This window comes from Nycticebus coucang, chromosome 9 (genome assembly GCF_027406575.1).
Source record: "Nycticebus coucang isolate mNycCou1 chromosome 9, mNycCou1.pri, whole genome shotgun sequence".
NCBI classification, from domain to species: domain Eukaryota; kingdom Metazoa; phylum Chordata; class Mammalia; order Primates; family Lorisidae; genus Nycticebus; species Nycticebus coucang.
In genome coordinates, this window is record NC_069788.1 from 115,756,017 (window position 1) to 115,783,979 (window position 27,963).

The following is a 27,963-nucleotide window of genomic DNA, read 5'->3' on the forward strand; positions in this document are numbered from 1 at the left end:
GTTTGATCAAGTCCCAGTAGTGTATTTTTGAAGCTGCTTCAATTGCCCGGGGGGTTCTCCTCATGAAATACTCACCCAGACCAATTTCTTCAAGGGTTTTCCCTGCATTCTCCTCTAGTATTTTTATAGTTTCATGTCTTAAGTTTAAATCTTTAATCCAATGAGAGTCTATCTTAGTTAATGGTGAAAGGTGTGGGTCCAATTTCAGTCTTCTGCAGGTTGCCAGCCAGTTCACCCAGCACCATTTGTTAAATAGGGAATCTTTTCCCCACTGAATGTTTTTAATTGGCTTGTCAAAGATCAAATAGCGGTAAGTAGCTGGATTCATCTCTTGGTTCTCTATTCTGTTCCAGATATCTACTTCTCTGTTTTTGTGCCAATACCATGCTGTTTTGATCACTATCGATTTGTAGTAAAGTCTGAGGTCTGGTAGTGTGATTCCTCCTGTTTTGTTTTTATTTCTGAGTAATGTCTTGGCTATTCGAGGTTTTTTCTGATTCCATATAAAACGAAGTATTGTTTTTTCAAGATCTTTAAAATATGACAGTGGAGCTTTAATAGGGAGTGTGTTGAAATTATATATTGCTTTGGGTAGTATGGATATTTTGACAATGTTGATTCTTCCCAGCCATGAGCATGGTATGTTTTTCCATTTGTTAACATTTTCAGCTATTTCTTTTCTTAGAGTTTCATAGTTCTCTTTATAGAGATCTTTCACGTCCTTTGTTAGGTAAATTCCCCCATCTCTACATTTTCTGAGTTAAGACTTGCTAGTTTACTTTCAGTTAAATTAGTATTTGCTAGAAATTCCTGGGTGCTTATTCAAGGGCAAGCGACCCCATGTCTAGTGTGTAGGAAACTGAGGTTTTACAGTTACCTCAGGAGTTTCCAATATGGGTGCTTGGATGACCACACACTGGGAAGAGCTGCCTAGAACACTCTCTTCCTGCAAGTGAAGTGGGAGGAGGGGTTGTCGGGGAGATCCACCACTTTAACTGTAGGAACTCTGCTTCTGTCTGCCTTGACTGGTTATATTTCTCTATAGGCTTTTCCCTTACATGAATTTTCTTCAGCTTTAACAGATTGTTTTCAGTAGCCTTTGGTATACTGGAGAGAACATTAGATTTGGAGTCTAGGTGGCCTGAGTTCAATTCCCTGCTCTGCTATTTATTAGCTGTTTGACTTTGGGCACGTTTCCAACCTATCTCTGTCATCTTCTCCTGTGAAGATAATCCTACTCCACCAGGCCATCTCAGACACAATGAAATGATGCATGAGTAACAGCTTTGGAAACACTGGACCATTTCTCAGTGGAAGATTTTAGCCTTAGCTTGGAGCCTGCCATGCCCACATTCAAATCCAGCAAGTATACAACATTCTACACTCAAATATAGGAGCCTTCTCCCCTTTTCTGCCCTTGTGTGACTTTGGTTTCCCCTGTAGATGGCAAGCCTGTCCACTGCAAGCCTGGGCCATGGCATGGGGGTGGGATTTTCTTCCTGGGAAGGAGTCTGAACATTGTCCAAACTCCGACATGACTGATGTCATTCCTCCACCCTACCCCATCTGCTGCTATCTCCTGACCTGATGGTTCAAGAAGCCACTTGAGGAAGACTCCAGGAGTTAGGGATGTGGAGGAAACAGTTTTCAGCATTCCATCCTCTTAGTTTTGCCCCCTTTTCTTAAGAGCCTTTCCCAGGCAGCACCTCTTCCTATCTCCTTGAGGCATCTCCTGATGGAATGCACAGGTGAGTCTCCTTGGAGACCACCAGCTCACTGGGAACAGTCCACTAGAGTCACTGGTCTTCATGGCTGAGCTCCATCCTTCTTTTCAAGCTGTCCTCCATCCCCCCTCTCCGCCATCGCCATAGCAACACAGTGGTGTAAAAAAAAAAAAAAGAGCCGAGGCATCTAAATATAGTCTGACTCTCAACACTTCTAGCATGGAGCCTAAAATCGAGGGGATGACAGCTAGAAGCCTCCAAAGGATAATTGGCAGCCAGGAAGGAGGATGAGTCCAAGGAAGGGGTCAAGGATAGAAGGGAAGGAAAGGAAATAGTATTTACTAAGCCTGCTGTCTGTGCTTTCTCGTGTAACCCGCACAACTGCCCGATGAGGATGTCATCTCCATGTTACTGCTGAAGAAACAGACACTCACAGAGGTGAGGAATTTGGCCAAGGGCATGCAGCTATAAGCAACACAAATGAGATTCTAACTGGAGTTCCTATGATCTCCCAGATTATGTGTTCTTCCTTATACCACATAGACAGGTGCAGGTGAGAGATTTTGCTGGAAGCCATGGGCTTTTTGAACAGGTTGTATAAACAATCTGAGCCTAAAGTTCAACTAAATTATTGGATGACACTAGGTCAATAATATGGCTTCTATCTAAGCATCCCCTGTAAGGCTGAGGAAAATGAGAGGAAAGATTGGTGAGGCAGCATTTCCCAGGGGCATGATGATACAGTGTGTGTGTGTGGCGGGGGCTATTATGGCATCCTAAAATGGAATTTACATGAGTGAAAACAGGGCATGATTAGGAGCTCTAAACCAGAGAATACTCACTGTGGTTCCTACCCTCATTTATTCCATCACTCATTCAACACCTATTTATTTAAACATCTGACGTGTCCTTGACTCTGAAGATATGGAGACAATTAAATACCGCCCCTGCCTTCATAAAGCTTAGGCTAAAAAGAAGACAATTATACAAATGACAAATTCTTTATACCGTAACATGTACTATAAGTGTATAACAGTGCTGATTTCTGTGGAAGAGAAAGACAGAAATGCTTACAAATAAAAGAAATACACTGGGCAAGGTTAAAGGACAATGAAGTAACAGACGGTGTCTGTTAGAGAGAGAGCCTGAACTAGCCTTAACGACCACTCATATGTTCAGCACACCCTGCAGACCCTGCCCGACCCTGTATCTTCACAATAATCGTGAAGTTCATCTGGGAGTCATGCAAGAGAGGCTTCAAAAACCCAACAAACTAGACCTAAATGAAATCTGACAGTAAGGAAATTTATGGTGTCTTCTTACAGCTCTTGGTGTCACTGGCGTAAAGCTGAATGGGTATGCTGAGGGTGCCTCTGTTAGTGTGATATTAGACAAGGTGGGTGATCAAGCTATAGCACTGGCTACTTACATGCCTGAGAATTATGCTAGTGCAGGAGGGAAAGGAGTAAGCATTAAAGTTGTGAATTTCTGCAGATCCAAAGCTTTCCAAACTACCTGCAAAGCAGCAAATACGGGGGATGTTGTATGAATAAGTTAGAATTAGATAATATAATGTGTGTGGAGCCCTTTAGTTCTTCAGAGAAAATGCTGTCTAAATACACCATGCTCGCATCAAAGATAATGATATAGTTCTCTATTTTTAGTGTTCTGCTACCTACCTGCCAGCTATTTCCCAGGGATGTGGTAAAGATGAATGGGCAAGATCTGGAGAAAGCGCTTTCAAATCCCTGATTAAAGGCCCTCCAGGCAGATGTAGAATTTTAAATGTATTATATTACTGTCTCTTATCACTCCAGAGTGTTACCACCTTCTGTTTCAGGTGAACGACTCTGCCTGACTGTTTCATGTCCTGAATGTCATCAGAAAGGCAGAGGCCCCCAGATGTATAGTATAAACAAAAATGTTTTGAGCTGAGGGGTCCAGAGTCTTTCTGGCCTGGCTCCTGTCAGCCAGTCCTCACCTATCTATAAATCCAGGTTTTCCCAAGTTCTTTTTTTCCCCCTTTCAACAGGAATATGTAAATGTACTGCTTGAAATGAGTATTAACTGCAAACCTTCTTCTGCTCCTGAGAGGTGGGATGGGAGGAGGGGACGGGTATGTTCAGAAAGGGAAACAGACTCTGTTCCTCTACCACACTCTCCCCAGCCAAAAGCAGAAAAGAGCAGAGCTCAGGAGAGTTCACTAAAGTGGGGGCAGGTGGAAGAGGGACTTGAGGAATCGGCACTGGGACCCCCAAAATCAGATTCTGGCATCTCTGGGGAAAAGAAAAGGGTGTGAGTGATGGGTTTATCCATCAACAAGACAGAGCAGTCTAGAAAGGAATTCATTGCTGCCTATACTCACTGGGCATCCGTGGAGAACAGCTTGTCCTTATCCAACTTTCTGATGTCCTCTGTAGCAGAAGTTGATACCACTGATTCTTTCACACATACCGCTTGGAGCTAAAATAGGACCCCAAAAGCCCATCTGTCACTAACCAATGGGATTAAAATAGGCAATAGAACAGCCTTGCAATCACCTGGGCTCCCATATAGAAGTGAGCAGAGGGCCATGTGGGATAATAGGGAAGGTTGCCTCTCAAAACGCATTCAGCTACCACTGGGGGGGCAGCAGCAGGTATAGGGGAATGATGACCCCTGTTTCCAAACAGCCTTTCTAAGACAGGGTGAGACCAATGTGCAGGATATAAAAACGAGGAAAGATGTTGAGGAAACTCAAGCCCTCTCAAGGCACAACACTCTGTCATTCTTCTTCAGACCAGACCATAGAGAACCCAAAATACCCTGCCCCGTCCAAACCTGTGCCTGTCAAACTCATAATTGCCTCACTCTCTTCTGACCCTATCCTGGGAGTCAAGAGGGAAAATCCTTCTAGTGGCTGGTCCAATTATAACTTAAAACAGGCCATCATCAAATTAAATGACATTTCTGACTGCTTATTCTATGCCAGTTACTACAGTATGAGTTTTATTCTCATTATCTCATTTAATTTTCCCAAGAACCCTGTGAGTAGTTTTTGTTATTGCATCTATCTTTAGTTAAGGAAACTGCAGCTGATAGAGATTAAGTAATTTGCCAAAAGTCCTAAAACTTCGAAGTATTGCATGTAGTTATCTCTGATACAAAGGCCCATGCTCTTAGCCAGAAGTGACAGAATGGATAATTCTTTTCATGGCATCAGTCACAGGAAGGAACAACGGAGAATATGCTTAACTATTCGTAACTGAGTCGTAACTGGGTAATTGAAGTGACAGAACAGCCAGGATGCCAGCCAAGGTGACTCTCTTCATGCACGTTTTTAAGGCCAGGAAAAGGAGTTTAGACTTGTTTGGGAAAGGAAAGGGGAGCTATTAAACTCATCTTTTCATAAGAGCAGCCTAATATTCATAATAGTGCTCTGAAGGTAGTGTGTGCAAGAATGGAGTGGGCAGGGAGACCAGCCCACAGTTTGCCTCTGTGTCCCTGTCAGTCATCACATCCTGAGTGTCAAGCATGGGCCCTGCGGTCAGACAGGGCTGGGCACTAATTCTGACCCAATCACCCACTGGTATCCATGAATCATTCATTCATTCAACAAATATTCTATGTGCCAGAGACCAGATGAATAAGACAGGTAAGGTTCTTGCTCTCACAGGGCTTTTACTCTGGTGGAGGAAACAGACCATACACAAATAAATAAATGAGATAAAAATGAATCAGGGTGATTTGGTGAAGAGTAGCCAGAGGGTGATCAGGTTGGGTAGAAAGGGCTGTAGCAGGTAAACTGAAATATTAAGAACCTGGCCAGAGGAAATGTAGAGAAGGAAGCTCCAGGGAGAGGAAATAGATAGTGTGAAGGCCCTGAGGCAGGAGTGAGGTAGATGCTTTTGAAAAGACAGAAAGAGGACATGAATGGTGAGGGCGGAAGAGGTGAGGAAAGGTGGCAGAAGGTGAGTTGAAGGGCAACAAGGCAGAGCTTCGAAGCCTTGATTCACATTTCTCGGGGTGATTCTGGAGCCAGCAGGAGCACCTGGCCACTTGTTAGGAATGCAGAGTCTCAGATCCTGCCCAGACCTGCTGAATCAACGATCTGTGTTTTACCCAGCCTTCTGGATGGTTCTAAGCGTGCTAAAGTTTCAGAATTCTTCAGCTATATTGTGCAGCTTCAATCTTATCTGAAGTGCATTGGGAACCTACGGAAGGATTAAGCAGAGGAGCAGCACGTTATGATTTTCTTTAAAAAGTTTTTTTTTTTTTTAAGTACTCTGGGATGCTGAGAGGAGAATGGACTGTCACAGGGAGGGAGAAATGGAAGCAGGGAGATGAGTTAGGCGGCTCTTGCAGAAGTGCTGGTGACCAGTGACAGTGGTGTGAGTAGCATATGTAGTGGAGAGAAGGGAGTCCCAGCAGAGGGGACCACACTGACAAATGGAGTGGGCAGCACTCACACAGCCTGGCGAGGGCAGGGAGGCAGGGGCCAGGGCCACAGAGAACCCGCCTCAATCTCCAGAGTGCAGTTCCAAGACCATATTCTTGAAAAAACATTCCATACTTCTTCCTGCCCCCTTTCTATTGTCTAAAAATAGAGAGCATAGCGGATATCAGGCAATGGCGGACTCGGGCAGGCTGAGGGGAGCTGAGCTCTTGCACTGAGTGGGTACTTCCTCTGGGGAGGAAGAGGAAGATTAGGGGCCCATGAGGAGTGGGGTACTGAAGAACAGATAGATGGAAAGGTTAACAACATTCTCAGGCTTCCTGAAAGCCTTAAGGGGTTAGCTCTGCAGGGTGAATGAGGAACCCTAGTTATATTGTAGGTGCAGCAGATGTGGGTGCTGCAGATGTGGGTGCTGCAGGCGTGCAGTGCTGTGGGTGTGCAGTGCTGCAGATTTGGGTGCTGCAGCTCTGCTTTAGTTTAATGCCTGGTTGAGTCAAGAAAATGTCTATAGGATCAGCCAGTCTTTCACATAGTTAAGTCTCTAAATAAACCATTTTTTTTTTTTTTGGCGGAGCCCGGGGACAGCAATCTTTCCTGGATTCGCTATTTATGGGGATATCTAGGAATTATCCACCAGAAAGTGTGGGCTTTGTAAGTGCTCAAGTGAATGGGGGCTTAAGATGGAAGATTAAGAGCCTTGACTGTGTGACCTGGGTCCTGCAGAGCTAGTACCTCTCTCTCTCTAATATTAGAAGGTTTTTTCTTGGACCCAACGTTTCATGTTTATAGAATACAAATGTCTCTCCTTTCTGCTCAGGTCAAAATCATTCTCTTAAAATGAGATTCCCAGCAGAGAGAGAAAGCAAGACAGAGACACCCAACATTCTAAAGCTTAAGTCTGAAAGCCAGCCACTTGTTCTCTTCGGTGCTAGGAGCAGACACACTGTTAAATAAAATGATTTTAGAGATTATTCTTCCCAAGAAAGGGATTTATCAACTTCACAGCACAGGAACCATTTATTCCCAGACCATCGGTGTTTTTTTTTACCTCCCCTCTTGACTTAGGAGGTGGGGAGAATTGGCGTGGCAAATACACCTCTCTTTCCCACCCCGTTCCCTTACGGTAGGGCAAAGTGGGGGCCCATATGGGGCTGTAAATGGCTGAGTCACACGCAAAGCTAAAACCTGCAACAACCTACACAGACCTACTGCTGTGGCGATCTCTGTGGGGATCAGAAAGTAATTCCCCTTTGAGAATAACTAATAACTACTCCTTCAGAACTTTCAAGAAGGCCAGATTCTCCCTCTAATGTCTAGTGGTATGTTCCTAACCTTCACTCCACCCCATCACACCTCCACTCACATGCACACACATAATCAGGAATGTGACACATTCTCTACCACATGGCAGCAAAAAGGAAGGGAAATCTTTATTGAAGCTCAAAGACATGAGAACACTTTTGTCCTGGCAGAGAAATTGTAATGAGACAATGTCTGAGCACATTTCTTTGTCTGTGTGTGCATGCATGCACACACACACACATCCTTTTATCTTTGCTTGAGTAGCCACAAGAAATAACCAAGCTCAGGAGCCTTCTGGAAGTTTGCTATCTACTCAAGCTAAGATGTATTGAAGCTGGCTGAGGAATGGGAATAAGTTAGTTTCCTCCACAGACATTAACATTTCCTAGAGCTTAATATTGCCTCCTGCCCCATGCGAATTCCACATGAGCAAAGGGGAGAGGCCAAGGGATATTTTCTGTGCGTGGACACACCACTAGACTGTAAGTTCCATTAGTGTGGGAAGATCCCTCTGGTAAGTATTGAGTGAGAGGGTACATGGATAGGTGGGTGGATAGATGAATCAGGAACCATGTGACTAACAGTTGTTTTTTCACAGTTCTGTGTCCACATCTGGGCCTTTAAGTACTGCAGAGGAGCTGAGGGTAAGACATATCCCAAGTCCCTGAAGCACAGCCTGGCTCAAGAGGCAAGATAATTACCCAAGAAACAATCAGGAAATGCTTCAGGCAGGGCACAATTAATTCAGTGTGACAGCCACAATGTAGGAAACTCAGCGCAGGCTGGCCATGCAGGAGCACCCTCCCAGACTAGGCAGTCCCTGGGCTCTATTTTAACGGGGGACATGGCAAGGTAGAGAGGAGGACATACCATCCCAAACTCCTCAGCATGGCTCACACTCTGGATACTCTGGCCGAAATGAACCTATTTTGCCCCCCTTGAAGCCACCGTGTATTTTCTCACTGGCAAGCTTCTGGTACATGCCATCCATCTCCTCTCTCCCTGGTAGATCCCACTCCTCTTGACCAAACCTCAACTCATCATTCAGGCCTCTACTGAAATAGCCCTTCCTCTGCAAAAGCTCCTTGATGTCCTTATTCTAGATCACTGTGCTCCCAGCCCTGCTCTGCCCCTATTGTCTGTCTTCCTCATCACACTTCACTCTAATTACTTGATTAATTATCTGCTTCCCTACTACACAGAAGATCCTTTAAAGACAGCTTTTATGTCCTTCCTGCTTGATAATCATGCCTGACCTGTATTAGGTGCTTAATAAACATTTATTGAATGAAAGGGAGGGATGAAGGGGGAAGAATGGATAGATAGATGGATGGGTGGTTGGGTAGAGTAAGGAAAGAAGGAAGGATCTCCAAAGTGAGCAGAGGGGTGACGTGGTTAGGACATAGTGAGGAATCTTGGGGTGCATAGTTTGTGTAGACAAATTTGAAAAAATAAAATTGCAGAGAAGGGTGGGTGACTAGATGAATGGACAGACATTAAATAAAACCGCCAAGGGGCGGGGGAAGGAAAAGCGGAGAGAGGGATGGAGGGAGGGGGGTGGGGCCTTGGTGTGGGCCACACCTTCTGGGGACAAGACATGATTGCAAGAGGGACTTTACCTAACAAATGCAATCAGTGTAACCTGGCTTATTGTACCCTCAATGAATCCCCAACAATAAAAAAAAAAAGTTAAATAAAAAAAATTAAATAAGAAAAAAAAAATTCTGCCCCCCCCAAAAAATTTGTGATTTAAAATCTTTTCTATCCTGCAGAGCTATCCTGCAAAGAAAGGTACCTACTTTAGAAGACCTCTTTTCTAAAAATTAGAAACTTTGCCCTGACCTTTGGGAAAAAGAATGAGTGGCCCCTTTGGAGTTTCTGGTACCACCTTGCCTCTGATCATACCCTGAAGTCTAGGTCCATAATCATACAGTTATCTCAGATGCCTTTTTCACTCTAGCCATAGGTAACAACCTCTTTGTGACCTGCAAAAGTGGATATTTAGAAAAGAGGAAGAGCCAACCATGGGCTGTAATGCGCAGTTATGTCCCTGGACATTTCAGAATGAACAGAGTGAGCATTAAGTCCTCAGACGCATATTGTGTCTACACCCATGAACGCGCCCAGCAGTCAGGTCTTCATTGTCAATAGAGACAAAATTGCTACACTTTATGCAGGAGAAGCCATGTCCTCAGGAGTTTCCTCTGATCAGTCCAGCAGAGAAGCTATAAGCATCAGAGGGCCAGAATAGACACCAAAGCAAAAGGGACCCTGTGCATTCTCCCCACTCACGCATATTCAAACACTCTTCCCTCGACTTTGTCCCTCCCCCCTACCTGACCATCCCTCTAAATTGCAGAAAATTCTCCAGTGACACCCATCTCTCTCTGTCTCAGTCTGCCCCATATTCCTGTTGGCTCAGGCATGCATGTGGAATAGTGAACCAAGCAAGAGTCTGCCTATCAGGGTTGCTGCATGCAGTTGTACAGGTTGTGGGCTGTATAAAGACGCTGGAGTAGAGGCTCAAATCCAGCCAGTGCTCTTCACACCATGCCCTGCCCTGTGGCAAGGTGATACTAATCCAAAGGAAGACCCCTGTCCTTGTCAAACTCTGTATCTTCAGAGGCATATCCTTGTTCTGCTTTGCACAAAGGGCCCTTTCATCAGGACAAAGTATTCTGATTACAAAGCAGACACTGCACGTTTCCACGAGTTCATCTGGCTCAGTTCCTGCCTCCATAAAATAAATAGGCCTCCCATATTAGCTGTCTGTTGCTGTGTAACAAATTGTCACAAATGTAGAGGTGTAAAACAATAGCCATTTATGATCTCAGAGTCCTGTGGCTAACAACTACCTAGGCTCCACCAAGTTTTCTGCCCAAGGATCTCACAAGGCTGAAATCAAGGTGGCAGCCAGGCTGGAATCTTATCTGGAGACTCTTGGGGAGTAGCTGCTTCCAAGCTCCTTCAGGGTGTTTCAGAATCCAGTCTCTTGTGGCTTTAGGTCCTTTACTTCGCTTGCTGTCATCCCCCGGTCACTCTTTGCACTTACAGGTTGCCTACATTTCTTCTTCAGTGACACTCTTCTTCTTCAAACCAAAGCAGCCTGAGGGGTCTTTCTCATGCCCCCCTTCTTCCCTGGATTCCCTTCTAATTTAGCCAGAGAAAGTGCTGTGCTTTCTGGGCCAACCCACAAATCAAATCAGGCCCACCTGGGTAATGTCTCTAGTTTAAGGTTCCACGGTGCCATATCACATACCATCCCACATAACCTTATGGAAGTGATAGCTCAGCATAGTCGCAGGTTCCAGGGATTAGGTCAGAACATCTTGGGTGGAACATTTTAAAAATTCTGCCTACCACAGCCTCCATACTCAACCACGATCCTTTTAAAAGCCAAATCTTTAAGCCTTCTTTCCAAACACTTTTTTAAATCAGCACTTTCAAACCTCAGTTTATCAGATACTTATTCACTTTGAGAAAACACTAGCATGTGACAAAATAATTTGTACAGCAGTCAAAACTACCTTTTCCATCGTAACTTCTCTCTGACATTTCAGTAGAATCTGGCATTGTCCTGCCCTGGAGCAAGCCCTACCAGCCCACACAAGAGCTGACTTTTTTTTTTATTATTATTGTTGGGGATTCGTTGAGGGTACAATAAGCCAGGTTACACTGATTGCACTTTTTTTTTTATTTTTTTATTAAATCATAACTGTATACATTGATATGATCATGGGGTATCATACACTCGCTTCATAAACCATTTGACACATTTTTATCACAGTGGTTAACATAGCCTTTCCGGCGTTATCTCAGTTACTGTGCCAGAACATTTACATTCTACATTTACCAAGTTTCGCAAATACCCCTGTAATATGCACCACAGGTGTGATCCCACCGATCCCCCTCCCTCTACCCACCCCCCACCCCTTTCCCACTTCCCCCTATTGTTAAGTTGTAGCTGGGTTATAGCCCTACTATGAAACTAATTTGGGACTCTCACATGAAAGCTATAACCCAGCCACTGATTGCATTTGTTAGGTAAAGTCCCTCTTGCAATCATGTCTTGCCCCCAGAAGGTGTGGCACACACCAAGGCCCCACCCCTCTCCCTCCTTCCCTCTCTCTTTTTTTATTTTTTTTATTTTTTGTTTTTTTTATTGTTGGGGATTCAATGAGGGTACAATAAGCCGGGTTACACTGATTGCAATTGTTAGGTAAAGTCCCTCTTGCAATCATGTCTTGCCCCCATAAAGTGTGACACACACCAAGGCCCCACCCCTCTCCCTCCGTACCTCTTTCTGCTTTTCCTCCCCCCCAAGAGCTGACTCTTAACTGTTAAGGAATTTTACAAGTTGATTGTGAAACTGTTAAGTAGCTTGAAATTGACCACAGTGAGGTTATTTTCACCTTGGGAGGCAAACACTCCAAATCAGGGTTCCTTTATATTTCAGAGAGCTTCTTTACCAGCTCACCACAGGGTGTAGCTCTTCAGAGTTCATCTACCTGACCCCATAAGAGGCTTGAAGCCTTCCCCTAGCCTTTCTCATGCAAGTCATCATTGTATTTTTTGACACCACCAGGAACAACACCGAGTCCTTATAAGCAGTTGATCTCACTGATGGCACATGGCAGAGATGCAGCCACCTCCCTGGAGCTTCCAGCCAATGACTTGTGACAGTCCCAAAACCATTCAGAGCAGCCCCATCTCTCCCAGGAGACAGCTGTCCTCCAGATCCATTTATCAGCCCTGGTGGTTGGAAGCACCATCTTAAGAGCCACACGGAGTTTAAATCCCAGCTCCGCCACTTACTTAGTTTTGACCTTGGGTGAGACTCTTCACTTTCCTGGCTATCTGGTTTCTCATCTGTGGAAATTAGGATAAATATAGTACCCACCTCGTAGGTTAATGCAAAAATTAAATGAGATAATATTAACATATGCAGAGAAAATAGCACCTTGCCTGGCCTCTACCTACCTCACAGGTTAGTTGTGAGGGGTAAATTATTTAATATAAACAAAGTGCTTAGAACTGTGCCTAGCACAGAATAGGCATGATTGTAAATATTAGAAAACTAATTTGAAATGGGGTTTCTTGACTTCTAGTCACCCTACTCTGGGTATAGGTGACTCAAAAGTTGCCACGCATCAGGAAATTGTAGCTAAATGTACCTTTATCTACAAAATATTCATTACAAGATTTTACATAATATTTATGAAATATTTACTACATGTTGGCCACCTCTTTATAAAAATTTGTAATGAATCTTTTGTCCATAAAGGTACACTTAGCTATAATTTCCCATTTTCCCTATGAATGGCAATTTTATGAGTGACTTTTGGGACACTCTGTAATGCCCCTCTCAAAATGTGGTATCAGAATAGACCAAATTAGTCTAGCCTTTGGCTAAAATGCTACATTTTGCTTCTAGCCCTCATCGTGACTGGCCGTGGCATTTGACCAGCAGCTCTCCTTTCCCTGAGTTTTCAATAGCCTTGGAGAGACTTCTCCAAGGAGTCTTGGTCCTGGAGGAGCAGCACCTACATGCCCTGGGGCCTGGTAAGGAAGGGACACTCTCAGGCCCACTCACCTGTACTGATTCAGAATTTGCACATGAACAAGATGCCCATGATCTATATGCACATTCAAGTTAGAGAAGCATGGTTTTCAGGGAGCCTGTGACATACCTGTTTTCAAGAGCAAACCAATTATAGCATCCTAAGCCTTCTCTTGAAACAAGAACCTTTCCCTCAGACCTTGGGAGAGGGGGAAAGGGAGTGTCAGTGTTGGGCTATGAGGGTGTGGTGGGGGTTGGGGGAGTTCTACCTATCGAGGTTCACAGAGTCAAAAGCCTGACAAGGGAAGAGATGACAGGGGGGCAGCTGGCCTCCAGCCGGGAAGATAAAGGAGACTACAAGAAAAACCCAACACAGGGATGTGAAGCTTCTGAAAGCTGCCATGGAAAGGCTGGCGGCTCCTCCCCAGCTCTGTCCTGCTGCCCCAGATCAAGGCAGCTTTGTGAACATTAGCTGGCTCGGAGCAGCAAGGATGCATTTACAAGTGATGAAAGAAACCCTTCTTGATACGGTGAAGAGTCATTCAGTAGGAATCAAGGGGGAAGAGGTCACCGAGCTGGAAGTCCAGCCTGGATTTAGAGATTATTTCTGGCATGGGAGGGCCGAAGCATCAGGAGGCTATCTACTCACAATGTGATGCAGAGGCAGGTCCACCTCTGCTGCCATCAGTTTAATGGGGGAGTTCTGGGGTTCCTCATTGTGGTGGCTGCTTGGGAATGGGAATGCTTGTAGGCTGTAAGTTATAGAAGCACCAGAGGACATGTGCTGAAATCCTAGCTCTGCTGCTTACTAGCTCTGTGTCTCTGAGCAAGTTACTCAGCCTCTCTGAGCATCTGTTTTTTTATCTTTAAAAAGGAAGCAATAATAATAACCTATGTTAATACAACAGAAGTAAGGCTGAAGTAAGAAAGGCTTTCTCATGGCACTGAACAGCATATAATCGAATTATCTTTGATTTTTGTCCTTTCTTTATAAAGTGAAATTCACAGTATCCTCTTCCAATGCATTATTCATCCATGCAACTGATAGATGCTGCTTCTTTCCCCTTCCCCTCTAAAGGAACTCAGTAGAGAAAGGGAACACTTCCCTTTGCAGTACCCAGAGAAACAAAGGCTGATTTGGGATTGGATGCCCATGAGCAAAGGAATGTTCTCCTGGGAGCATCTTTTCCAAGCAATGCTGTACTCTGGGAGACTTGGAGGACAGGCAGATGCAGGCTCTGGAGCTTCTGGCAGCATTACTGGCTCCCAGAGTAGCTGCTCCGGATAATCTGCCCCCATGACCATTCCGTAACCACTACTATGATAGAAGAAGGAATTGGGAATGGGGAGACAAAGGATTCAAAAACCCTCATGTAAACCAGTCAGTTAGATCCCAGGCTATTGTTGGAGACATCTTCTGTAAAGTGGACAAATGCAGTCGTTTATGTAAGCCCTAAGTTTGATGATACAGGGCTTCTAGCTTCTTTGCACCACTGAGACTCCTTTCAGGGGTGTCCAACCTGTGACCCAGGGGCCACATGCAGATTATTTGAGAACTGTTTTGCTTATCTTTGGTATCAGATATTGCAAAAAGTATGCATGGAACTTTTGCTCATCAACTGTCATTAGTGTTTATGTATTTAACGCATGGCCCAGGACAACTCTTATTCTTCCCATGTGCAGCAAAAAAGACAAATGGCTGGACACCTGCTGGGGCATTCCATGAAAGTAGCCTTCAAAATATTTTTTTCCTAATGACTTATATTTTTACTGCAAAAAGGCATAGTATATTCATTTTATGAAGCTCTGAGTGTGTTGGAAATTCATCACTAACTCTCAGCAAGTCATGATTGAGGCCTCCTATATGCTGGATACCAAGCGGGGCACTGGACCCTGGTGGCAAATGGGATGGACATGTCCCTTGTCCTCGTGGAGCTCACATGCTAATGTGGACAGACCAGCTACCTCTAAGCTGTGAGTGCACTGAAGGGAATGAACAGAGTGATGATGATATGGCAAGTGACTACCTGAAGACAAGGTGGCCATGAAGGCCTGTCTGAGGAGATGTTTACTGGGAAACCCAGAGTAAGCGTAAGCAAGATGGAGTGAAGACTGTCCTATGCAGAAGGAATAGCAAGGAGGTGGGGGGTGCCTGATGTGGGAAAGGGGTTGATTTGAGGAAAAGGTGGCCAGTGTGTCTGGGTGCCATGAGCAAGGAAGGGGAGAACGTTATGAGTGGGGTCTGAGAAGTCAATGGCAGGTGGATTGTGCAAGCTCCCATACGCCATGGTAAGGGCTCTGCATTGGTTCCAGTCATAGGGGTATGAGAGGACTGGGATTGCATTTTTAATAGATAACCTGCCTGTGATGGGGGGAAGGGATCGAAAAAGGAGGACAAAGGCAGGAGCACGGTAATCTCTTAGGAGGCTACTGCAAAGTCTGAGGGAGAGGTGATGGGGTAGGAGCTCGGTTTTGATGACACAGGGACAGATATGGTAAATTAAATATGCTGTGGACATGGCACAGGGGCCAGGGAGGAGGAGTGAAGGAAAGGAAGGAAGGAATCAGAGTGTTTCTGGATTTGGGGCTTCAGCAATTTGGTAGATGATGGTGCCATTGACTGAAGTGGGAGGACCAAGGTTTGGAAAGAGAACTCAAGACCTGGCTGGTAACTCTTACTATATTTAAATGTTCCTGTTACCTCATTTGTGATTTGAGCAGAAGTGAGAACTTTCTCAGTTTTCAAGAGCTGGAAGGGATTTCTCTAGCCTCCAGGCAAGGTAACACATTAAGTCCAAAGAGATGAGCTGCCTTCCCCATGAGCGATCCCTATGGGGGAATCCCACATCTGCTCCTCCCACTCCACCCTGCAACTGGTAGTTCTGGCTGGTGGGCCTGGGTTCCACCTGTGGCTACTGAAGGCCTGTCCTCATTTCTCTTGTCCCCAACTAACAAGTCAATGGCATCTCTTTTTATCTACTCACTAAAAGTCAAAACAGTCATAAACCATGCTATGTTGAAAGACATGTGGTCTGTCCAGCCCAGAACCGAGCTCATCACTGATGGGGGCATAGGCTAGATTTTGAGAGAATGAGAGAGATGTTCTCTGTTACCACTCTTAACATCCTGAGCCCCTCTAATCACCCATCCGGGATCTGTCATTGTCCTGTTTTATCCAAACCTTTCCTGACCTGACTTCTATTTCCAGCTTGTTCCACCTCTTGGGTCACCAATTCTATTTATTAATTGCCTCTTATATCACTCTTAAGCTACCAAACTGGGGACCTTGTTACTCTTAGTAATAATGGCTGCTATTTGTTAAATTTTTAGAAGGGAGTACACATCCTGCCAGCAGAGTCACGTGCATTATCTCATTTAAGGACACTACAGAGTCAGTATTACTGTTCCATTCTGCACGTGAGATTTGAAGAGCTTCAGTAAGGTGCCAAAGGTCCCCTAGGTAGTGAGGGGTGGAGGAAGGACTTGAACACAGGGCATCATTACCTGAGGAAGGAAGGCTGTAAGTGTTGTGGCCATTCACGAGTGAGTAGTTATGCTTTCTACCATGGCTAACAGCCATGTTTGCTGTTACTGGGGTGGTTTTGACAGGTGATGAAGGCTTGGAGTCTGCTTTTGTAAGAGGTGGAGTGACGGAGAGGGGTGTGTTAGTAACTGCTGTTGCATTCACTTCAGGAGTGGTGGACCCAGATGGGATTCTGCAGGATCAACAGTGTGGACAATGGAGCCTCTGTAGACATGCAAAGCTCTAATGGTGACTTGGGAAAGATTGAGAGATCAGCGATAGAGTCCTGATTAGTTAGAAAGGAAAGATATTTCTACTTTATAAAAAGGAATAAAGGGAGGACCTAGCAGCCTCAGTCTCCTCAACAAAGGCTAGTGTCTGAAAGAAGGGCTCCACACCTGCACAGTCCAGTGACTTCCCACCTCTCTGGGAGAGGCCTAGCATCTTGGCCAGGGTCTGGTTCTGAGAAGTCCCCTTATTACCCAACAGGAGAGGCCCAAACTATCTCTGTTTTTAAACCTCCTCCTCCTTGGTAAATTTTTTTTTCTTTCTTTTTTTTTTTTATTGTTGGGGATTCATTGAGGATACAATAAGCCAGGTTACGCTGATTGCGTTTGTTAGGTAAAGTCCCTCTTGCAATCATGTCTTGCCCCCAGAAGGTGTGGCACACACCAAGGCCCCACCCCTCTCCCTCCTTCCCTCTCTCTGCTTTGCCTTCCCCCACCCATGACCTTAATTGTCATAATTGTCCTCATATCAAAATTGAATATGTAGGATTCATGCTTCTCCATTCTTGTGATGCTTTACTAAGAATAATGTCTTCCACTTCCATCCAGGTTAATATGAAGGATGTAAAAGTCTCCATTTTTTTTTAATGACTGAATAGTATTAAGAAAGAGAGAGAAAGAGAAAGAAAGAGAGGCAAAACAGGATTGCTGAAATTGTTTTATGTTTTTAAATGTTTACAGTAACATTTACCTTTCAGCATAAAAAGCCATGTACTGGTGCCAGGCACAAGATATTGAAAGACTTAGAAATTAATCGTGGGCGGTGCCTGTGGCTCAAGGAGTAGGGCGCCGGTCCTATATGCCAGAGGTGGTGGGTTCAAACCTAGCCCCGGCCAAAAACCACAAAAAAACAAACAAACAAAAAGAAATTAATCGTAATTCAGGGTGCCCTAGAATTATGATTGCGGAAGCTTCTTTAGAAATAGTGTCAGTAGTTTGAGGGGTCCACTGTGCATTACCAGAATGTGTGACATGGGGGGAGCAACTCTCCTGGCTCCCCCGTGATAGTCACTGCCCTGCAGAAAGGGAAAAATTCTACATTTCTAGGCAAGATTTCCACAGACCAATTAGTCCTCCCTTTTCTGCTTTTTATTATAAAATGAACCTTTTGGATCAACATCAGCTGATTTTGAAAGTCAAAAAATTATCTCTTGTGCCAAAATCAAGAGGGATAAGGAAGCAAACATTATGGGAGCCCTGAATGCCCAGTATTCACGTGCACATCTCACAACCGCCCCGGGATGGTGTGAGCATTGTTCGTCCTGTTTGTCCGAGATCACACAGCAGAGGCAGGGCTAGAAGCCAGAGACTAGCTGGGAAGCTCAAGCTCTTTCTTTTCAGTGTCCAAGTGGGATTTCACCCTGAAGCCACAGGCAGCCTGGGAGGAGCCCCGTGAGGCTGGAGGGACCCCAGGCAGCCACTCTCCTCCAAGTCCCTGCAGTGTTCAGCAAGCTCGGACCCTTCTGGATCTCTTTGCTGTTTCCTTCTCTTCTGTCTCTTCTCCTGACTGGCTCACCCCCACTCTCCTCCTTGCTTATGATACTTATGTTTCCATCCACAGCAAAACAATTCACATCAAGGTAATTGATGATGAGACGTATGAGAAAAACAAGAATTACTTCATTGAGATGATGGGCCCCCGCATGGTGGATATGAGTTTTCAGAAAGGTGTAGTACCCTGTCCTCCACACTAACACTAATGTCCTCTCTCCTGCTCGTCCTCTCTCTGCCCTGTATGTCTCCTCCTCTCTTGTCTTCTGATTCTCTGGTTCACTTTCCCTTGTTTCCTCTCTTGTTTTCTCTTTTCACTTCCTTCTTCTCTGTGTCCTTTCTCTGCTCCCAGCTCTGTCCTAACACCTGCCAGCCTGTCACATGGTAGCCGTAAGAGGGATGCTCAAGACCAATGGTTTTTCTGGGATGGGGAAATGAGTGTGAGGAAAGAGAGAGACAGAGCTGGTGCACTGACAGTGCCACATATGAGGCTCTGCCAGGAAGGAGAAGGTCCAAGAGCACTAGCCCGGAGGGCAGCACCAGGAAACAGACTCTCAGCAGAGATCTCCATGGGGCAGTAGTCTTGGGGCAAAGCCTGGAGTCCCAGGACATGAGAATCAGTGTACTTTGGTCATGACTAACCCCACTCCCTACAGCAGGACTCTGGAGCCTTCTGATCTGCCACATGCCTACTATTAAGGCTGTTTCTCTCCTTGACCTTGACTGGGCTAAAACTACAGCTGTGCATTCCAAGTCATGGTCAAAGACCTAGCTGCCTTCCTCTACTTTCCCACCAAGAGCAACAGAGTGTTCAGACAAAGCATTCAAACAGTAGGGGAGAGGATTCTGACTGGAATGGACGCTTTCCCAAGAAGTCTCTGGGTCTTCTCAGAGTGGATGAAAACTTTGCTTTCAACTTAAATGACCTGATACCTCCATGGCCTGCAATAGGCAAAGCAAGAAATCCTATCCTGGATGGACCGGACTGTGGGGAAGAAAGTGCCGGTATTGGGGGATTGCTCCTTCCTTGGCTAAGCTGTCCCTCATGCCCCCTGGGCCTTATCCATGTTCGCAGGGCACCCCACTCCCATTCCACCACACACTCCCTGCAGCAGAAAAGTGGCCTCGCACCTTCTAAACAACCCCAGGGTCCCATATCAAGGGCCAAGAGAGAAGTTCCCAAAATGCCTCTTGACAATCATTGTGCTTTCTCTTGCCCACTGAGTGAGGTCTGAAAAGGTGCCCCAAAAATGCCCAAAAGGTAGAAAGAAAATACAGTCATGCATCACTTAATAATGGGGCATGTGCTGAGAAACACCCTGTTAGGAGACTTCCTGGCTATGTGGACATCACAGAGGGCGCTCACACAACCCTGGACTCCTGGGCTGTGTGGTATTTGCTCCTAGGCCCCAAACCTGTACAGCATGTTGCTGTACTGAGAACTGTAGGCAAGTGGAACCCAGTGGTGAGTATTTGTTTATCTAAACGCATCTAAACATAGAAAGGATACAGTCAAAATACAATGTTATTACCTTTTGGGGTCCATTATTCCATTATTGACTGAAACGCTGTTGCTGTTGCGTGGCACATGACTGTGCCTGTAAAGTACACACCCTACAAATGCACAGCAAATCCTGTGCCCAGCAAACTGCCTCGGATCACAGGTAGCAAAGCCCAGGGTGTCTTCAGAATATAATAGGCTCCTCAGCAAACACTTAGGCCACCCTTCATTAGCACCTCTGAGGCAAGAGAATCCCCTAAGCCCAAGAGTTAGAGGTTGCTGTGAGCCGTGTGAAGTCATGGCACTCTACCCGAGGGCGGTACAGTGAGACTCTGTCTCTACAAAAAAAAACAACAGCACCTCTTTGATCTTTAGCTAGCATTTAGTTTCAGGACTATATATATATATATATATATACATATTTATATGGTATATATAAATATACATATTTATAGCAGAAAATAACAATTCTGAAAGAGCCAAGCCTATGTAGCAACCTCTCTCCACGACTGTGGTCTGGTTTGAGGGGAGTGAGTTTTGAACTTTGCTTCTCTGATGATTTGTTCTTAAAAGACACTATGCTTTGTTAAAATATCCAGAGACAAACAGAAACCTCCACTGCCTTGTGCCCTGGACTCATGATCATCAACATTTCAGGAAGCCAATTTGGGAACATATGACCCCTCTATGACAGAAATTCAAAGGTGATTTAGAATTTGATGATTTATATCTTTCTTTCACATTATTCCAGAAGTGGATCCGTTGTAAATAGTAAAGGATTCCTATATGATATTGTGGTTAACACATATATATTTAGTTCCCACCATGGAAACCCTATGAAACAAAGAATGAGACAAATAATAGAATTCTTTCTCTCCTTCTTCCCTCTCTCTCTCTGATTTCCCTTCCTCATAAATACTTATTTTTTGATTTTTTCTTTTACAAGGCTTACAATGGAAGTGAATATAAAAACGAAGAAGTGATACAAGCCCCAGGTTCCACTGATATATTTCCTATTGTGGTAGGACCCTGAGTCGTTCCTGATGGGCCAGTAGTTTACCTGTTGTCCAAAGAATTGCCAGTGTTACCATGTGACACCCAGGGGAATGCACTGCCGGCTTACCTCCCACTAACTCTCAGCAGGGTCTAAACGCCCCCTCCTTCCTCCCCTCTCCCTTCCCGGCTCTCTGGCTCCCTCCCTTTGCCCACCTTTCCTTGTCTCCTGGCTCCCTTTCCCTCTCACTCATATGAAGGACTATGACTGAGGAGACAAGAAAAACTAAGACCATTTTTTACGTGAGAACAACACAATTTGCCATCGTCCCGTCAAAAGCCGCCATGGCGGGACTGGGCTGCATGTGCCAAGAGTGATAGGAAATGATTTTAAAGGCTGTGCTCCAGGTGACCAGTCGATCGACCGCCCCAGTCGACACATTTTCTCTCTTGTTTTGTCCCTACAGGAAAACCATAAGGGTTAAAATAGTAGATGAGGAGGAATACGAAAGGCAAGAGAATTTCTTCATTGCCCTTGGTGAACCGAAATGGATGGAACGTGGAATATCAGGTGTGAGATCCTTTAAAAACAAAACAACAACAAAAAGAAAGAAAAAAGTTGAAACAACCTGAAAAACAACAAAAAAGCAAAAGCAACTTTATTTTTCTCTCCCCCCTTTTTCTTCCCTTCTCCTCCTTTCTCTTTTTGACCAACAGACGTTTTTTATTCTTTTCCCTCCTGTATTCTTGCTCTCACCCTGTTTCGGTACCATCTCTGCCTTCTCAGCCTTAGCTTATTTCCAAATTCCTCCTTTCCCGCCTTCTGGGCAGCACTGTAGCCGCAACTCCTCCTGACCCTAATGAGTGGCTTCCATATTTTGCTATAATTATCCAATTATCCAATTGCCATTGGCCCATACACTCTCCCCCTTTCCATTCCCCACCTCACACTGTAACCCCTAAATGTAAAAACTCGTTGGTGGGTGGGAAGTAGAAGAAGAAGAAAGGAATGTGATGCAATGCATGCCTAAGCCCCTTCCCAGCCTTCCTCCCTGCCACCCCTCACTCTCAAGCCTGGACTTGTGGGAGGGTCTGGAATAGGGGTTCGGGTCCAGGTTGCAATGACACTTTAAGAGTCTTCCACTGCATTCCCCAACCTCTGTTGAATGTTTGGCAGGTTACTCACTTGCAGAGTGGCCCCTGGTCCCTCTGCCCTTTGAAGAGGTAAGTGTATCATCTGGCTATTCCCCGGTGGGGTGAACTGTGGTATGGGAAGGTGTACCTGTCGTCAGGGGATGTGGCCTCTGAGAGTTCTCTTAGAGCTAGCTTCTAACTATGCGATCTGGAATCCTGAGCTGTTCTTTCTCTCTTGGGCATCCCACCCCATTGCATTCTACCCCTGTTCCTAGCCTAAGGTAGGATATGTTTTTGAGACAACTTTGGGATAATGCAGCTGTGCCCGACCTGTGGGTATGACACAAATGACTCTTTCACAGAGGTTGCCTAATATCAGATATTTACATTATAATTCATAACAGCAGCAAAAATTACAGTTACAAAGTAGCAATGAAAATAATTTTATGGTTGGGGGTCACCACAACATGAGGAACTGTATTAAAGGGTTGTGGCATTAGGAAGGTTGAGAACCAATGGGATAATGCAACCTCTAAAGCAGATAATTGAGAGGCTACAAAAAGAAGGAAGTAATTCCAGGTATGAAAATTCCCCTGCGCCCTGGAAAAGGGCTGACATTGGGCAGGTGTAGTTGGTGCCGATCCCCAAGAGGCAGGTTGACAGATGTCTGCATTTGCCAGGCATCTGCAAGTGAACATATTGCCCAGATCCCAAGAGAGTCCCCATCCCACATAGAGAAGTGGCTCCAGCCCTGCTTTCCTCGGGACATGCATCTCAGAATACCTGCCAGGGATTCATCCCTAAGGGGTGATGATGTTGCAACCTGAGTCAATGCAAAGAAGGACATCTTCCCTTGAAGAAAACGATTAGAAGCCACTACTTCAAATGTGTTAGAGGAATAGATGTGGGAACAGGTAGGAGTGCTCTTGGGAAATAGCAAGGGACGTTCATGCTCCCATTCAGGACAGACATGCTGCCAGGAGGCTCATGGAGAATGGAGCAGTGAAATTCACCTGTTTGTCAAAAAGGGTGGTCACTCTGCAACTACTTCACATGATAAGAAGCAGCATAAGCCTTTCACTCAAGGACAGATCTAAGAGAATCAGTGGCTACATCACAGTCTCCTCTATGGGTCTTCCTCTCAGACTGCCATCATTGGTCAGTTCCCATTGTCTGCTGGGGACTCTCTCTGCAGAGCTGACCAGCTGTCTGGCACTGGTATGGACACACCTGGTATTGTAGGGGCAGAATTCCTCCCCATCTTCCATTGCTGGTCTTCTTGGCCACATAATAAGATGCTGCCATCAGCCTGACTGTCAAAGAGTGTTGGAAGAAAGAGACTCTTTGTGGTTCCATTGTTTTTCACATTGTATTCCTGTCAATCTTCCACTTCCTGCCACCAAAATACTCTCAGAAGTTGTCTCAGCACTTTCCTTACTCATTCTCACCTCCTTTGAGCATTTACTCCACATATCCATAATTGTAGGAAGCTGCAGATACCCACGGCCATTGTAAGCCAGGTTCATCAATTGCACCCAGCTACTTAGGTGCAAATAACAGCAGCACAAAGGATTATACAGGGCACTGGCAAGAAGGCTGTGGCTCCAGACAAGAGGAGGGAACTGAAAGTCCATACATGCCTTCATTCAACCAGTAAAGAGGCTTATCTGGCTCGGTGCGGTGGCACATGCCTGTAACCCAGCGCTCTGTGAAGCTGAGGTGGGACAGTTACTTGAGGCCAGAAGTTTCAGGTAGCCTAAGCAAGAGCAAGACCCCATCTCTATTTAAAAAAGAAAGAAAAGAAGGAAGGGAGGGAGGAAAAAATTAGCTGGGCATGGTGGTGTGCAGCTGTAGTCCCAGCTAAGTGGGAGGCTGAAGCAGGAAAATCCCCTGAGCCCAGGAGTCTGAGGTTGCCGTGAGCTATGATGATGCCACTGCACTCTAGCATGGATGAGAAAGTGAGACTCTCTCTCAAGGAAAAAAAAATGCTCTTCTTTTCTGCCTGCCATAAATACCCATTACCAACAGCATGGAAAAGAGTAAGGTAAGCCTTGAGGCCTTCAAAAGACCTGGCCAAATACAAACATCTATGACACCTGCCTTTTTTGCACTGAGTCCTTTGCCCAAGGAGACATCAGCAAAGCCCTGGTGAAGCCTAGTCCTGGAGGAGGAAGCAGGTGAGAAGACAAGGATTTCAGTGGTAAACCTGTGTGAAATGCCCCCAGATGGAAGTTGCCAGTAAGAAATTTGTCAATTTCTCAGGCTCCTGTTCTATTGTCTAGGAGATTAATTTTCAGTTACTTCAAGTCTTCCTGAATTTTACTATCAGACCATAAGGTGAAAGGTCATAAAACTTGATTGTCTAGACTCAGAATCAAGTGAAAGCCCATCCAGCTTTCCAGAATTCCCTGCTGCTCTCAGAGTGAGAAACAGTACAGTGGCAATTGCTTTTCATTATCACTGCTGCATGGGAGAGGCTCAGACATTCAGAACAACAAAGTCTCTCCATGGTCAAAATGACAATTGCATTTTTTAAAAAACAAAGAACTGGATTTGAAATAGGAGGCTCTGTTCTTGGCGAACAAAACAGACTTCAGAGGTGAGATTAAAAGCTCTAAGTGAGCTGGGGGAAGGAAAAAAGGGACACAAGAGTAGAAAACACAGTTGCCTGGGAATGGAGCAAGCCTGGAAATGGAAGTGGGCTTCAGGGAGCCGCACAGAGTACATGGTCAGGGCCATGGGGCCTGGACATTGGAAACATCAGGTGTGAAAGGCAAACATCTTCCCTGAGAATGGAGCCTGTTTGTTCCTCCTCTGTCCATATCGATGGGCTTATCCTGACAAGCCACCTAGATGCTTCCTAATTACTCACTGAACTATGCCCTTTCCTGTTTGTCCTTGGAGTGTTGAGCAGAAATAAATGACTCTCACCTGACGTTGGGGATTAACGCAGGGGAAAGGTTCAGCTCCAGCTTCTCTCATCGGTAGCAGGAGGAAAAACACCATCAAGGTATTATGTCACTCAGACCTGGCTACCTGACCCATCTCTAACTGCTGAGTGGGAAGTCTTAGATTCATGGAGACGATGACCAGAGAATGATGCAAATACAGCTGCTGCAAGCCCTCCTACTACTCTAGGATGAGACAGAAGTCAAGAGCAAGGGGGTCATCTGAGTGGAAAACCAAGGCATCGAGGACCTTTTTGGAAGAGCTGCCCCTGTACAGCCTACTTAAGTACATTAACATCTCCACTGGAACTTGGGGGCCAAGAGGTGCTCTTCCTTACAGAACCATGGAAGAAACAGAATAAACAAGCTCCCTATCTCAACATAGTGGAGAGATTCACTGATCCATTATGCCTTGGAATTCTAGCCAGGAAATATCAGGAAAAGTCAGCTGCTGTTTGCCCTGGTAATATGCCATGCACATTCTGGAGCTATGTGTATCTTCAGTGGTTATGGTTGGTCACAGGTTTGAGTTGCATTCCTAGAGATTCCTATAAGAAAAATTTCTAGCCCCCTGCCCCTCCACACACACTCACACACACAATCTTCCTTAGCAATCTCCACCAGTCACCAGCTATACCAGCAACATGTGGTAGGGGTTGCCACACTTTTATCTGATAAGAGCCAAGGAGATGGAAGCTATGAAAATGTGGTATGTCACAAGAATTCTTTACATTTTTAGACCTCGAAGCCTAAGAAAGTTTGGCATATGTACAAACTCAGTGGCTAGGACCAACCTGTGTTGGGTGTGTCTTTGACTCAGTTTCCCAGCTCACATAGGGTTATCATCTCCTATTTACACACAGGTGTTGGCATGACACTTTCTCTGTTCCAGAATATCTAGACTCTGATTTAGTGTGCCCTTTTATGGAACAAAAAGACCACTACTCAAAGATGCAGCACCATAGGATCTATGGGAAAAACTATTGCCAATACAAACAGCAAACAACAAACCTTTACCAAATGCTGTACGTGTGTAAGTCATACAAAATGGTAGATGTTGGAGGTCTGACTTCCAGGACATAGCTATAAAAAAGACAAACCATTCAAAGAAAACATTCTGCAAGACTTAACTTTTTCACTAAGCCATCCTTTTAGGGGGAATTGAAGTTCTGGTCAATGTGGTAGCTAGGAATCCATTTCAGATCATGGAATACTTTCAGGCACTGGGAAGCTGAGCATGACCTGATCGTGCGGTTAGAGATAGAAGACCTGGAACTGGCCGCTGTGCCACCCATGCACACTGCTGCCCAGTGCCCTGAGCTCCTGTTCAAGCTCCATGGTCACATTCACTGCTGATAAGTTAGCTACTTTGCCAGTTGCAACTTACACAGTTCATGCAAACTGGAATATCACTCATTGGCAGAATGGAGTGATAACTTGATATCTTACAAGATCACAAGTGCCCCCCCACTGGGTTTCTCCGCCTTCACTCCTCCATTCCCAGCCCTCAGGGTTGCAGGGAAGGTGGAGGAAAACTCTGCCTTAACCACAGCGTGCTCACTGGCCTCTCCAGCTGCTCACACCCCTTGTTGCTGCTGCTGCGCATGCCTGAATGCTGCTTTGTGCATGTGGCAGCTGAGGGCTCCCCTACTAAGCTCACTGCTTCCCTTATGCTGCCAGCGACCACAAAGCCTGTGGGTACTTTCAAGATGGGACCTTAATGCCTTTTTTCCTTTTCTTTCTTTCCTTTGTCTTGTATCCATTTGCAAACAGAGCTCCTGTTATTTCCAGGTAAGACATGTCTTGCCCTCTCTTTTCTCCTTCTTGTCAGTGCCATTATTTGGTTGAAAACCAATGTCCTTTGATTTGTTTAATAGGACCCACAAACTTGAGTTAACCTGACAAGTTCTCCCAAGGATTGGGAGATCTATTTCCCCACATGAAGTAGCTGTGAGGATGTAGACAGTTCCTTGAGTATCGTTTCTCTCAGTGGAGGTGGATAAAGGCATAGAAGATGCTCTCTGGGACCAGAAGGAGAAATGAAACTTACTCAGGATACTGTGGGCTATAGACTTCTCCATCTTAATTCATCTGCTGTCTCGTGATATGGAGGAAGAGAAGGTGAAAGTTCGAGCTGGAATCTCCTATAATAGGATTGTGCTGGGATTTGAAAAAATCTAGAATTTTACTGAACCTGCAGAGTTTCCATCTCATCACAGCTCAGACTTAAATTGTTAGAAGTTTGTTTCATTTGTCATTGACCCTTAAAGTCATATCTACCATGAATAAGAAGAATTAGCATGTTAAGGGAATAGGGAACGATGTTCTGGAAATAGAAATTTTAAAGAATTTATTTTGGAGAGATTCTCATGCAGGATCTAGATTCGGTGGTGGACAGACCCTTACTCTAAGAGCAGGCTTGCCTGAGTGGAAAGCAAACAGAAATACATCATACTTACTTTGCACATTTTCAGCATGTCCAACAACACGATAACTCTAGATGAGGTCAGAGTGGTCTATGCAAGACAGTTTGCAATATATGTTAAAAGAATAGCTTACCAATTATTTGAACAAAAGAAAATCTTAAGGTCATTTAAGAACATCTTAGAGTTCACTGGTTTTCAAAGTCATCTACAGGCTACACCCTGAGTTTAGGAAGGTGTGGTGTACATAGTAAGGACATTTTCCCTCTGGGACACTTAGCCCCCCAAAATGTAGATAATTCCTACATTTTCCTTTGGTGGGAAAAATAAAGTTACTCCAGGTTCTTTGGTTTCTTGCTTTCTTTTTATACCAACAGCATAAGGCTCACCCCCAAACCTGCACCCTCTATTCTTCTCCCAGGGACTTGATGTCATAGCCCTGAGTCTCTGCGCCACTTCACTCATCCTCTTGCCTGTGAAGGTATTTAGGCTTCTGTGTTTCAACTTTGGCCTCCACCCCATATGCATATATGTTCAAAAAAAGTGTGTGATCATATTTAAGTGTCCTTATACTTTTAACATACTTGCAAATATCAATAGAAGTGAAAGTAAGGGGAAAGGAGGGTATCTTTTTCTAGATCT

The 27,963-nt window shown here is 45.0% G+C and overlaps 1 protein-coding gene across 9 annotated transcripts in view; it reads left to right on the forward strand.

The window, feature by feature from the left end:
• Window positions 1-27,963, forward strand: part of SLC8A3 (solute carrier family 8 member A3) — a 143,996-nt gene that overhangs the window by 106,272 nt on the left and 9,761 nt on the right. For 4 of the 9 annotated variants that reach the window (XM_053602435.1, XM_053602434.1, XM_053602437.1 and 1 more), the window contains 2 exons: window positions 18,393-18,499; window positions 26,672-26,689. In XM_053602435.1, the coding sequence (XP_053458410.1) occupies window positions 18,393-18,499; window positions 26,672-26,689 (125 nt within the window). Of the gene's footprint in view, window positions 1-18,392; window positions 18,500-21,283; window positions 21,388-26,671; window positions 26,690-27,963 lie in introns of all 9 variants that reach the window. The other 5 variants (XM_053602436.1, XM_053602443.1, XM_053602439.1 and 2 more) reach the window with 3 other exon arrangements.